This window comes from Rutilus rutilus, assembly GCF_951802725.1.
Source record: "Rutilus rutilus genome assembly, chromosome: 8".
Taxonomy (NCBI): domain Eukaryota; kingdom Metazoa; phylum Chordata; class Actinopteri; order Cypriniformes; family Leuciscidae; genus Rutilus; species Rutilus rutilus.
The window spans coordinates 17802420-17817048 of record NC_140222.1 but is presented as its reverse complement, the minus strand read 5'-3'; the positions used below and the strand labels follow the sequence as shown (position 1 = coordinate 17817048).

General features: G+C 36.1%; 1 protein-coding gene and 1 long non-coding RNA gene across 2 annotated transcripts; both read right to left on the bottom strand.

The window, feature by feature from the left end:
• Positions 1-2109: 2109 nt before the first annotated feature.
• On the bottom strand, positions 2110-5629 carry LOC311295918 (uncharacterized protein). The gene is made up of 4 exons (XM_084417485.1): positions 5512-5629; positions 3336-3632; positions 3014-3148; positions 2110-2450 (listed from the first exon to the last, which is right to left on the bottom strand). The coding sequence occupies exons 1-4, from the start codon at positions 5558-5560 to the stop codon at positions 2233-2235; spliced, it is 699 nt and encodes a 232-aa protein (XP_084273611.1). The 5' UTR covers positions 5561-5629; the 3' UTR covers positions 2110-2232.
• A 4422-nt stretch (positions 5630-10051) lies between these two features.
• Positions 10052-12509, bottom strand: LOC311295926. Its single transcript, XR_014628420.1, has 3 exons — positions 11607-12509; positions 10967-11287; positions 10052-10631 (listed from the first exon to the last, which is right to left on the bottom strand). It is a non-coding gene; the product is annotated as an uncharacterized lncRNA (long non-coding RNA).
• Positions 12510-14629: the final 2120 nt, after the last annotated feature.

The following is a 14629-nucleotide window of genomic DNA, read 5'->3' as shown; positions in this document are numbered from 1 at the left end:
TATTTGTTAAATGAGCTTAAATGTATGCAATATGTATTCAAAACTATATAAAATATGCTACACTGTTAAATATGATCGAAAATAAAGGAATTATCATGCAAACCAGTGGTTGTGTGGAGTAGCCTATTTAAAAAAAAAAAAGTTTAGAAGATTTAAGATAATCCATAACCAGTAAATGATGTATGAAGTAAAAATTAAATAAATTAAAAGTTAATTAAAAATAACCTAACATGTGTTCTGTCCTTTATTTACCCAGCCCTTGGGTTGAAATCATCCCCATTTGGGTTGTTTTTTAGAGTGTGGGATCGTGAGCTGACTGTCTGAGGAAGACAATTTTCTATACATATCCCGACAGACTATACAAAGTCGGTCAAGTTTGCCAACCAATCGCAACAGTGTGGCCCTTGGAGTGCATAAGCAGGCATAGCTGTCCTCTGAGGGGGAAGATCCAGCTGTGGTGCACTAATCGAAAGGCTAACCCACACCACCCAGGCTTGGTTGTTACCTGGTCCGTATGCCTACGGAGGTACGGTAGAGGTCAGAGTAGAGACGAGATATTATAATAAAAGAAGAGAATATTATACAATACCTGACTCCTCCTGAATCCATAAGGTAGACCTTTTACAGGAGTTGAGTAATATAAATAGCGGTAGTGGCTCATGACCAAAATAGAGTTAAGTGGTCGCGGCAGAAACCACCCAGGGTTGTGATGTGGCACATATTTTGACAATGAAGACAGAGATGTGTTAAACTGAGATACTTGTACAGACACCTATCCCACAAGCCATTTACTTCTTGTAGACGGAGGGCCGAGGGAAGATTTCGTGTTTTCTATTGGTGTAAAAATCCTTTTAATGTAAAATCTTAAAATCTTTTTTTGGAATAGAAAGGTTCTATGGATGTTAAAGGTTCTTCGAAGAATAACACATAACAGAAAAAAAAAAAAAAAAAAAAAAAAAAAAAAATATATATTATAAAGGTTTGTCTTTTGAATCATTGTATTTATTCAAATCTTTTCACATATGATATTGAGGGGGCAAATAAAATGTTTTTACACACTGTTACTGTTTTATGTATTTTGTAGTGTGCCGTGTTGACTTTAAGATAAGAGAATGTAAAAGAATGTCTAGGTTTATTGTTAAGAAGTCATTTTTCATGGCATGTAATTTTGCATAATAACCCCTGATAGAAATAACTCTGATATCCAACAATTATTCATTTTCTGTGTGGTGTTTGATCTGAAATATTAGTGATAATCACAAAAAGCGCTGTTTTTCCAATTCAGCATTTATAAAATAGCAATTATGTTTCTGAATTGTTAAGTTTTATGTTGAAAATTGCTGGAAGCCTTTCTGCCTCTTTTTCCGTAGCATTTCAGTCAAACTAAACTTAGAGTAAAGAAGAAGGTATGGTGATATGGCATGAGGATTTCAATGCACATAATAACATGGGGAAGCTCAAACAGATAAAAATGGCACTGAACTGGAAGAACATATGAAGGAAAATTTCTTTAGTATGCTTAAACGATAGGAGTGGAACAAGGTATAAGTGATCTAATGAAGCTGTATAGATTTAACAATAGTTTCAGCAATAATAGCTGTAAAATGTCAAACGGAAGGGAAATACTAGATCAGTCAACCATTGGGAGCGACTATTATCCAATAAGCATGGTAGGATTAGTAGTGTAAAGGAGTGTGGTAGCAAAAAGTATTAAGATTACGTATGTAACTCCTGTTCACTGAGAAGAGAACAAGACGCCGTGTCATGATGTATAAACACAGACAGTCTCTCTAGGGGGAAAATCTTCAGAAATTGTGTTAGGGTTGCAGGCGGGATGCATTTAGCTTTCGAGTGTGTGCTCGCTCTTTGCTTTCGAATTTGCAGCCCACGAATGCCCTTCTGTAAAGATGTAAACAACTGAGACCACAGCAAGTTTCACTTCCACTCGCAAACTTACCTTCAAGTAAATCACGTGAAATCAGTGAATCACATATCCACACAACTGCTTTTTGAATCATTTAGCAGTTGTAAAATATGATCAGTGCTCTATCATTTTATGACATTATAAAAATACAGTAGAACAGATATAACAAAAAACAAGCTCCACAGTATTGTAAAAACAAATCTTTATTAAATAAAGTCACCAAAAATGTGAAAAAAAAAATTCAAATCTGTTAATAAATAGCTGTGAAAGGAATAGGAAATGTGCAACGCATTGATGTGTGGTTTGCTTTAATTCTCAACATTATTACTTAATGTTCTGCACAATTCATAATGATGGTCTGATTCCTCATCAGCCTGGTGGTAACGTTTAGTCTCTCCTAGTCTGATCAGCTGTCTTCTCGTAGATCTGATGTCATAAAGCAGCACAGCAACGGTAGCCACGGCCAGCAGAAAAGAGAGAGCCAATCGAATCACAGCTTCAGTAAAACTACAACAGTGGATGTGATCTGAAAAACATAAAAACACAGAATCAGAATCGTGAATTAAGTCTCTTTTAAACCGAATTACAGGTGACAGTTTTGTTGGTTATTATTAGGAGTTCCAATATCCAGTAGGTTGACAATGTGTGCAAATTTGTTTTGCAATACAAGCAACACTTCCCTAACGCTTGTCTGTTGTCTGTTCTCCATTCTTATAAACTCCGAAAAAGAAAGCAAGCAAATGCTTCAAACCCCCAAAATCCATTAACCGTAAATCCCAGGGAATACATGAGCTGTTTAAACGAAAACCTTGAATGCAATGTAAATTCACTTTGGGTAAAAGCATCTTCCAAATGCATAAAGGCAAGTTTTAATTGGTTTATGCAGTCGATTATAGGCCAATCAACAGCAGAAATATGAATAATATATACTACGCCAATTAAAATGTGTTGGGTTTTGACTTCAATCAGGCCACTATGAACTAACAGTGGATTCCAGAGTGAAAACCTAATATCACACTGATTTACCTGAACACATCTAACAGAGTTCTGCTTTGTAAATAAAAGCTAATCATCAGTGATGTATAGTACCTGAACTTGGCTTATGGAGTTCAGTATTGTTGTTATTTTCCATTTGATTGACTGTTGATTTGTTCATCACAAAGCTGGACGTCACATAATTTGAGCTTGGCGATCTTTCCGGTGATGAAGTACTTCGTGGAGATTCTGTTAATGACAGATGATACTGTGACGTTAGTCTCATCACACACACACTTTTATTCAGCCAATATCATAAAATGTGGATGTTAAGAATATTGAAAATAATAGAGAAGTAACATTTAAGAATTATGCAATGACAAATTTATAATTCAAATGAAGGTTAGTGTAAATTAAGCCATAATGGTAAACTCACCATTGACAGTAACACTGAAACTCAAGTATTTGGTCTCATCGCCGCTAAGTGTTAGTTGATAAAGTCCAGAGTCTGTGGTTCTGATGTTTGTGATGGTCAGAGATCCAGTTTGATCCAGTTTCAGTGTGTCTCTATTATAGGTTGTGTTGGTTTGAGTGAGTCTGCTAAATTCAGCTATTCTTGTTCTTCCAAACGTCCACTGTATCGTCAAATATTTCTGTGTTTCAGTAACATCAGAGTTTAGAGTGACAGAATCTCCCTCCATCACTGACACTGACTTCACTGCATCTGTCACATCTGGAAAAAAAAAAATATATATATATTTTGTCACATACTAAAGGTCTGTTGATGATATCAACAAAGATTTAACAATAACTACATTACAAATACATAAAATTACACAATTAGGCTGTTCAGTATAATTGAGGAAAACATTTTATCGACAACTTTAATAAAATATAGACACATAATGATGCTCTGAGGCACACAAAGGACAACAAAGCCCATATTCCAGGGCCCCTGGGCTCTGGCCCCAGTCTAAAATACATCACTAAGTACAATAAATATAATTTACACAAGGTCTGTGCTTTTGAAGAGTATTTGCAAGACTGCAGAACTGCAGGTCAACACAGGTCAAGCTGTTTTTGTGGTTCTGAAATTATTTGTTCCTCATTAATGGACACAATCAATTCTTCTTTTTGAATGGCACGTGATATTTCTTCAGCACTCGTTTTTGCGTGCTAACAGAAGTGAAACATAAAACACTCACTCAGCTGATTCAATCTAATTCAGTTCACTGATAGTTCATGGACTAATTTAGTTTTCATACTGAGGAAATTAAATGTTATAAACCACCTTAAATTAGCTAAATGCCTTTTGAAAACATGTTAATAATATCCTCCTGAGACCCAGAAAAAAAAGGTTTTTGAAATTCGTTTTTTTTTGTTCATGTCATCACATTGTTTAGAGCATAAGAAACAAATGGTGAAAATTGTTTTTATATTTTTGAAAAATATTTTATTCATATGTTATGCTATGTCCTTTGTAGTGACTAAACAGGACTAAGTTGTTTAAAAAATAAAATGACATGAAGTTATATGTATAGGCAAAAACAATAGGATTTTTTTTTTCAATCACCAATAAATTTTGAGGTTTCAGGATTTCTTTTAACCCAAAATTTGTATAAAGATGATTCTCAACTATGTTATGAAAGATATAACGGAATTAATTGATACACCATTTTACTTTAAGCAATAGGTGGGTAAAATGGCCATAATTGAATATTCCCATTCAATGCAATGCATCTATACACAGTATCTTATTTTCACATTAATGTGTTCTTGGAGCAACATTTATTAAAAAAAGAAGTGTAATAATTGGAATAATAATTGGCAACATTTTAAATATAATATCTAATATTTCATAGAAATATTGATGTATAATTTATTTCCACTTGTTGTGTCTCCCAAAATGCCTGATAAACATGATTTAAGTCTTGATGTCCTCTACTGTGGACACGTATGAAATCAATGCCTTGTTCTGTAACAGAAAGTCATTTTTTGATTTGAAACCCCATAACGTTTTCCTGAGATGTTGGTGTATGAAATACACTTTGAAAATTAGTCCGATTTAAATTATAATTACAATATATTATCATTTTTCCTACATTTGATCACTAAATTAATGTCAAGCATTTTAAGGAGAAGTTGTTTTCATGGTGAAACCTCCAAACATGTGGTATCTCTGAAAAGCCCTGAATGTGCTCTTTACAGGACACCCAGGCTGTGACATGTGACATGTATCATCTCAGAGAAATTCACTAAAATGTCCATCAATTTATTTCGAATTTGTCCATTTTCAGTGTTTTACAAGATAAACTTTGTTTTGGTATGTTTCTAGTTGAATTCCAAAATTAAACATATAGGCTATCTGACAAAACTTCCTTTACGAAAAAAGCATGGTTATTCCATGGTAACCACAAATAAAACCATAAAAAACAAAACAAAAAACATATTAACTATGATATTTTTGAGATTATACAAAGGGCAATCAGTAGCCTACACCAAAAAAACATGGTTTTACTATAATAAAAACATGATTAATTTTCGAAAGCAGTAAAATAACATGCTAACAAGAATAAATGAAGTTAAGTCATAAAAACACATTCATAACTTACCAACCAGACGACACAAGCTCAAACAGAACAAAACAAAAGCGTTAACCATCTTCCCTGTCCGTTTGTTAACCACGATGTAAATGTTTGAAACTGAAAAATGATCCCGATTTTTGTAGCTGCATCACGTCGTCAGATCCCGGAGATTTGTCGCTAGTAGGCGTTCCCACATCCCTTGCTGGTTGCCTAGTAACGTTTATGAGTGACAGAAGTGGCTGTCAATGTTGTTGACAGATTACGTTTTCTCACCGCTAAAAATGAACATTTTGAAAGGGGAATATCGTATATAAATGAAATAAGTCCATAAACGCTTAATATCAAACATGAACTAGAAATTGCATGCTCTTTAAAGATTTTTATTCCAGACGAAACATGAGTCGATCATTGTAGAGGAGTTTGGCATAACTACTGTAAATAAACAATATAAATGAACATACTAGGCTATATGTAACAATCAAATGATGATGGATGAATGAGACAAATTTAGCTGCGTTTTGGAACCATAAATAGAAATCTTAGTGGGGAAATTAAGGGAAGTCCCTATTAAATGCAATATAGAAACATTTGGGTTTTTATTATTATTATTATTATTATTACAATATTCAAAAATCAGCTAGATTTCAGTTGTATACCAAAAAAAACCTGTAATGAGCAAATCAGCTGTTTAAATGGGACACGTCAAAGCGAACATTTACTCTTCCATTTGGACATAGTCTACATGATTAATCTCTCAAATAAATAACACAGATTAATGTAGTACAATATTGGAATAACTTTTGCTTACTTGGTTGCTGCCACCACCTTTAATTATTTAAGCCAGTATACACACAACACACCACCACAACTTCAATCAGAATATGTTGTTTTATTATTAGAGGGGGCTACAGGGACAGACTAAACACAACCTGGAAAGCCAAAGAACTACACAGAGCACTACGTGAATTTACTCACTCCATTGGTGACAAACCCCAGAATCAATTTCAGATAGTGGCACTTCAAACTCATTTAAAACCTCATACACATCCAAAAACCCTACAACCTCCTGGTTTCAGTTCCAGCAACCCACTACCACCCTCTGTTAAGAAGCACCCCTCCCAATTGTGGGAATTCCACACTGTTCCGAGAAGTGAAATGTGAGTGGCGCGTTGTCACTTCCCTGTAGAGGTTCAATCTTCAGCTGGCTGGCACGAGCCGCCACTGGCATGTCACGTAAACTGTCATTGGCTGGCTAGTCAGTTTTTATGTTTTGTAATGTTTTATGCATCTGTTGATATGATTATGTTCTTTTGCATGTTTGGCGTTTTAGAGAATTTTATCCCAATTAAACCAGTCAAATGGCTGTGATCAGGCAGCTGACTGACGCTTTGCTGGACGCTCAATCCAGTCAGCTGCGGCTGAACTGCGAGTGTAACGCATTGCCTGACACTCTCGCTGTAAGGAAATAAATTGTTTTCTTGTTACGAATATAATTTCATGCATGTGTTCTTTAGTATGATTGGGGACGGTTATCCCAATTAAACCAGTCAAATATGACCGTGATCACGACTGGCAGCTGCCAGCCAGCCACTGACAGGTCACGTGATATGCCAGTGGCGGCTCCTGCCAGCCAGCTGAAGATTGAACCCCCAATCTCACTTCAGCACTCATGATGATGTCACAAAAGTGAAATCCTACTGTAAGTGTTTCAGAAGGGCAAAGTCCTGACAGGCTTTTGCAATTCCATAGCAGCAGCTTGCAGAAACGTCTAGGTTACTAACATAACCTCGGTTCCCTAATATGAGTTTTCCCTTAGCGTAAGCTACTTGTGCAATAGGAGAGACCTCTCAAAAGGGAACTCTTATTTGTTTATTTTTATTTTCTGTTTTACATACTTCCCCATTTCCAGAAAAGTTTGAACAATTTGGAAAATGCAATGAAATCAAGAATATGAGATTTGTTAATTCTCTTGATACTTTATTTAATTAACAAAAGAAGAAAAGATCTCCAATGTGGTCTTTTCACTGACCATCTTAAATATATTTTATAAATATAAGCACATTTAGAATTTGATGGCTACAACATACTCCAAAAATGTTAGGACAGAGAAATGTTTATCACTTTGTCACACACTTTAAATTACGCTTTTTAATCATTTGGGAATGAAGGATACCAATTGTTACCATTGCCATTTTTCAAGTGATTTTCTTTTTTAAATCTCACCTGATACATTTGCTACTTAGTGTGTTGTCGTTGTCTGTTTCTTCTTTTCATGTGTCTAAAGCCACTCTTTTGTAGCACATGCCGGATGAGACTGATGCATGAATATACCATGACAGACGTTTGCTTTTGCATTTACATTCGACATTTATGCATTTGACAGACGCTTTTATCCAAAGTGACTACATTGCACTTCAAGGTACACATTTACATTCTTATTTATTCTTGCTTTCCCTGGGAATCAAAATCCATGACCTTGGCGTTACAAGTGCCAGCGCTCTATTGTACGAGCTACTAGAAAGTTAAAAAATATATATTTTCATATTCAGTCACAAGGTGGCGCTAAAGTATCTGTTTTATCGGCGCTAAAACGTTTGCTTTTGCATTTGTCACTGATGAATGTCTTTTGTCTCTGCCACTAAAAATGTTATGTCCGTTTCCCCCCAAAACAAGCTGAATCATAAAATGGACTGATTATTTGTAAGCGGCATATACATATTTTCAAAAAAATATTTCTTTAAAGGGATACTCCACTTTTTTCGGAAATATGCTCATTTTACATCTCCCCCAGAGTTAAACAGTTGAGTTTTACCGTTTTAGAATCCATTCAGCCGAACTCCGGGTCTGACGGTACCACTTTTAGCATAGCTTAGCACAGATCATTGATTCTGATGAGTCCAGTAGCATTTCTTTCAAAATGACCAAAGAGTTTCAATATTTTTCCTATTTAAAACTTGACTCTTCTGTAGTTAAACCGTGTACTAAGATCGACGGAAAATGAAAAGTTGCGATTTTCTAAGCCTATATGGCTAGGAACTACTCTCATTCCGGCGTAATAATCAAGGAACTGTGCGGCTGTACCATGAGTGCAGCAGGCGTAATGATATGACGCAGCGCCTGAAAATAGGTCTAATAGGTTAGACAAACTTAGTCCCGGTCACGTTGGAAGAAGTTACCGAGCTGGGGACTATTTTCAGGCGCTGCGTCATATCATTACGCCTGCTGCACTCATGGTACAGCCACATAGTTCCTTGATTATTACGCCGGAATGAGAGTAGTTCCTAGTCATATAGGCTTAGAAAATCGCAACTTTTCATTTTCCGTCGATCTTAGTACACGGTTTAACTACAGAAGAGTCAAGTTTTAAATAGGAAAAATATTGAAACTCTTTGGTCATTTTGAAAGAAATGCTACTGGACTCATCAGAATCAATGATCTGTGCTAAGCTATGCTAAAAGTGGTACCGTCAGACCCGGAGTTCGGCTGAATGGATTCTAAAACGGTAAAACTCAACTGTTTAACTCTGGGGGAGTTGTAAAATGAGCTTATTTCCGAAAAAAGTGGAGTATCCCTTTAAATATTAGAAGTTTTACCAGTGACTATGACTAACAGACAGATTTTCCTGACATGTCCTGGCTAAGATTTTTCCTAATTTTTCCTTGGGCTTTTCTTTTTTTTTCCTATTGTTTTAATACTTGCTCAAGGTAATGACTGAAGTTTCTTCCAGGCATAGTACATAATCGACCAATGCCCTGAGATCTACAGAAAACAGTCAAACAAAGCAAGTATGAGGGCTATAGAGAGCACATCAATAGGGAACCAAAGCCAAATCCCAGATATTTCAGGCATTTTAGAAATCCTGGCCAGGAAAATGTCTTAGGAAAATAATTGTGTACAGCATACTTCCCCAATGCAGATGACACTGCTTTAGCGCCACATTGTGACTGAATATGCAAACACTTTTTTTTCATTATTTTCAAGCAATGGTCTTTGTGTTCAGGAATGTTTTTTTGAGAGAGCCAATTTGGGATGTTTTCAACTCAAGGGCTGGGTAAATATAGGACAGAACACATGTTGGGTTCATTTTACACAGCAAAGTGGGTTGTTTAATTATTGTGTTGATTCATTTTTACTATAGTGCCAACTTTTTTTGTTATTTTACCTCATACATGAATTATTTTTTATGGATTAACTTAAATACTCTAAACTTACAAAATAAATGACGGATGTCTTTTCTGGAGGTTGGTTGGATATTGTATTTTGGAAAGCAAAATAATTGATCAGTCATGCAGAAAACTTGACAGTGCAAGACTCATGGTGAGTTACTGCACTGAAGCCATTGAATTGCCAATTATTATTTTTTTTTTTTATATAGCAATAACTAATCTATTTAATTGTATAATTTATAATTATAGGCCTATCAATGAGGGTTTGAATGAACAACTCCAATTAAGGTGATGACAGATAATGTTACACTAAATAACTAACTAAAAACATGAATACTCATTGATAGGGAGGGACTGATTCGAAGATGCACAGTGACAAGTGAAAAAACAAAGTCACTGAATCTTATGGAATCTGTTTATTTAAAAGAAACATCCAAACAAACCAAACCGATTTACTAGAATGAATGGTATTTTCCAAACATGGATTGGTTTACTGCACAACACAACACTGCTAAAACTCTCAGCTGTATCTGTTATCCCAATCCAAATCATTTTCCTTATCTTGTTATTCAATTCCAAGGCTTATAATAATACAAAATAATATGATCATTATATATTGATTGTCATTAATCACATCAGAGTTTGATGATGATGTTTGTGCTCTCTTCTTCTTCATAGATGTACCTGCACATGTGTGGCAGTGTGTGTTGATGTCCAGATGTGTGGTCTGGTTGCTGATGGAATTGTTCAGCACACAGCTGTAGGTGTTTTTATCCTGATATTCCACCTCCAGAGGTAGAGAGAGACTGATGCTGAGATCACACACACTGATGCTGGACAATATACTGATTCCTTTGTACCAGGAGAGAGTCGCATCACTCACATTCGACACTGATGAACACACCAATGAACATGATGATGATGATGATGATGATGATGATGAACAAGTGTGACTAAATATGACAGGAACAGGCAGACGAGCTGAGAACAAAAACATGAGAGCTCTAATTTACAGTAAGAACATTTTCATTTTATTGGTCTTTATTTGATGTGAGAGTCTCTCTCAACATACAGGATTCATGCTACACTGAAATTAAAGTTTAAGTGTCACACAATTCATTACATAGAAATGTACTGCAAATACATTTCTAAAATGTCATTTCTATAACAGTCACTGACACAGAACATTATCAAACACAATAAATCATATTAACCATGCTGGAATGGTCATGACATTTTGACAAAAGACAAGAATGACAATGATGATGTGTAGACATTGTTAAATTACTGAAATTGTGAAAAGTGTTTTAACTCACCATCGACAGTAAGATTGAATGTGTTGAGCGGCGTCACTGATCTGGCGCTGGTTACTCTATAAAGTCCAGAGTCTGTGGTTCTGGTGTTTGTGATGGTCAGAGATCCAGTTTGATGATCCATCTTCAGTCTGTCTCTGAATCTCTCATCAGGAAAATCTGTCTTATAGTTATTTTCTTTGATTTTAGCTATAAGATTGTTGTTGTGTAGAGTTCTCCACATTATCAGATCATCTGTCTGTATTTCAGTAAGATCAGAGTTTAGAGTGACAGATTCTCCCTCAGTCACTGACACTGACTTCACTTCATCAACACCAAACACTCCTGAGAAACAAACAGAAACAGTTACTCGGAAAGAGGGTTTTAGCAATTTTTAAACTATTTGAACTAAATATTTGTCAGGGCAAAACTAATTTTCACTGCACTCATTTCAATGTACAATTCTATAATTCACAATAAATAAAACCTTTCATACTGGAAGGGAAAATCGGCACCATTCAGAACAACGTTCATATGAACACAAAAGTATTTTAGTCTAATAAAACATACATTTTATGGGAAACATTAATGATGAAAATAATAAGGAGCAGAAGAATGTGTGGACAAATAATATAAACTGAAGTAAAGCCATAAAAATACTTACCAGACAGACTCCATGAGCACAAACAAAAGAAAAAAAACACCTTGGACATTTTTTTTTTCAGAAGTGTGCAAAAGAGTTTCACAATAGAAATCTTATAATAACCAGTTCTGGCGCTCATGAAATGTTAAATGTGCTGCCGGTCTGAAGTGAAGTGGTTTAGTGAAACTCTACACTCAGTGTCAACAAACTCCTGCAGTAGCACCGCCCACAACAGACTATACAGGCCTTTATGTCTTCTCAAAATGAGAAAGAAGAACAGAGAACGTGATATGATTCAAATGTTCACATTTTCTATTATTAAAACCAACTTAAATCTCTAGGCCAGTGGTACTAAAGAGAGGACCATGAATTGAACTGAGTGTGTCAGTTATAGACATGTACAGATGTACAGTCAGTAAGTCCCCATGAAATAAAGGAAATAACATCAAGCCACTGCTTGTCCAAGAAGTCAAAATTGAGTCAGACATCTGGGTAGATTTTTCCCCTACGGACCTGACTTAGGTTGCACCTGGTGTCCTTGACACCTGAAAATATTACACTCAGTTGAGTTACCTCTGAACGTGCGAGTTGATGCCTAAGCTGCAATCTAACCCTGCCTAAGAGTCTCACAAAGAGTCGAACGACGTCTCGCCCCCTATCGAACACTATCACTTGGGAATAAGGTCTCTAGTGTTCTTAATGCGATCCACACTATCACTTGGTAGTAAGGTCTCTACTAGTGTTTCCCTAAATAACTTGTTTCCCTCCCTAATAGCTTTCTTGCTGCGCAGCAATAATCGACAAACAGACTTCAGCAAATGTCCTTTAAATGCTTTTTCTCAGGGAAGTTCCTAGAGCAGTTCTCAGGGAATCTCTCCCAAGAAGAAGCAAGGAGGATCTCAGACAAATTCCATTGAGAATCCCACCAAACACACAGTTACAACTGTTTTTATAGAATTGAGAGGCATGCCAAAATGACATGAATTTGATTGGTTCTTCATTTGCAAACCCTTCTGTTACTAGGTGAAGCAAACTTTGTTTTAACGATACTTCATTGTTAATCACAAGGTTTCATTTCCCATATATGTTATTTTTACACACACACTCACACACACAACCAAAGTCAAATGGGGGAAGGCAAGGTACAAAAACACATGACAGAACATATTAGTACATTGTGTTTCAAAGTGTTAGAATGTTATAAGGTTAGATGTTAGAAACATGTTTAAAATGTATATTACACATCGCAGGAGGAGTGAAGGTGCTGCTCTATAAACTTCCAAACCAAGACAGATACAATCTAATTATTTGCTAGCTTAGTTCAACAAAATGGCTAATTAGTCCAGCATAATTATTCAGCTGTCTCTCCATCTAGAGATATATATATCTCCATCTAGTGGCTGTAAGAAGAATCTCATTAAACAACAAAGACTTGTAGGTCTAAATCTTTATGATGACGCTGAACATGACAAATCCAGAGGACAAATGAGAAAAACAACATTTCCTCACAAAGGCAGTAATATTTTTTTTTCACTTCATTACAATTGCCACTATTTTTGACGGATAAAGAAAAAGTTTGAAAAGAGTTTGTTAATGCAATGAAAAATAATGGGGGGGGGGGGGGGGGGATTTCTGTTAAGACTACAGACACTCGTTCCTCATCTTTCCCAGGGGGCGGGACCCGCTCACGCTACAGACCAATTACAGATCAGTGGGTGGGACTTTACTCTCTGAAACTGAAAGCAATATCCTCCATCTTGTTTGAAGCTAAGCTAACAGGCGCTGTGGAGACAGATGTAAAGTTATGACAATAGCGGAGGAGAGTACTCAATATGATATAGAAGAAGAGGATTTCGGAAGTCTGATGCTTGAATCAGGTGTTTGTGACTACCTTTACAAGCCGCATTATAGCGAAGAGCAGCCGAGGCAGAAGACCTGCCTGCCGCGGACGAGGAGCCCGGACTGGCTCGAGTTAGGGCGGACTGGTGGCGCCGGTGATCTCCCTATGCAACTACGAACAGTTAAGTGCTATTCGGACGCTAATATTGTTTCTCATGGGCTCGTCCGGTATTTTAAACATTTACAGGTGATTTTAGTGCCGTCCGAATCCATAATATCAGTGTTTTTCTCACCCAACCCGCGTAAAAATCCCTGGCCAAATTAGTACCTTCTGTTTTTTAAAAAAACAGGTCGTGTAATTTAATTGCCGTCTGAATCCACATCTCTGAGTTTACAAGAAGAGATTCAAAATTCAAGGTTTAAATCCTTTTTGATCACTGCCGAGCACCGTACGCAAGATGTAAACTTTTATTACTGAAATGCTGTAAAGTATTTACAAGAACAATATTTCATCGTAGCTCCACCTCAGCGAACAAAAATGGGAAAGAGAAGAAGGCACGTAAATTTTTGAAAAGGTTATTGTGCCAGCAATATATGTTACAATTTTAAAATATGTAGGCTAGGCAATCCGTGTATCATTCGTTCAGTCGTTTTTTAATTTAATATTGAAAGTAGAAAAATGAGAAAACAGTTCCTTTTTCGATGTTCATTTTTTCCAAAACAACGAAAAACAAGAATTCAGCTTGATTTTTCGTTTTTCGTTCTGAGGTAGAAAAATTTATAAACAGCTGGAATATTTTATTTCTACATGTAGGCGGGAATGAAACGCCCCTTTCCTTTGATTTGTCAGCCGAAGATCAAACTGTCCCGTCATCAGTTCTTCCGGTTCTTCCTCAGTTCTGCACTGCAGAATAAGAGTCCTCGCGTTGTGATTCTTAACGCGTTTATTGCAACTACATTTCATCTTTTTTTTTCATCAAATAACCAGACTAACATGGCTCGACTCAACCCGTACTGGGGAAACACTAGACAGGGCTTTCTTCTGTGTTGACCAGGAGTTCTCAAGTGCCAGGGGTTTGCTATTTTCCTATTTCCAAACTGTAAAGTCACGTTTATTTATTTGTTTATTTATTTTTATCATGAACCACGCTGTGTTTTATTCTTAAGTGACTATATAATGCATTTTACTTCAAATAATCTAAATG

Coding starts and splice junctions, on each gene's coding strand:
- LOC311295918 (XM_084417485.1), bottom strand. CDS start 5,560: ATGGTTAACGCTTTTGTTTTGTTCTGTTTGAGCTTGTGTCGTCTGGTT. Junction 3,149..3,335: donor TTTCAGTGTTACTGTCAATG/GTGAGTTTACCA, acceptor TGTCATTAACAG/AATCTCCACGAAGTACTTCA. Junction 2,451..3,013: donor ACTCCATAAGCCAAGTTCAG/GTACTATACATC, acceptor TATGTTTTTCAG/ATCACATCCACTGTTGTAGT.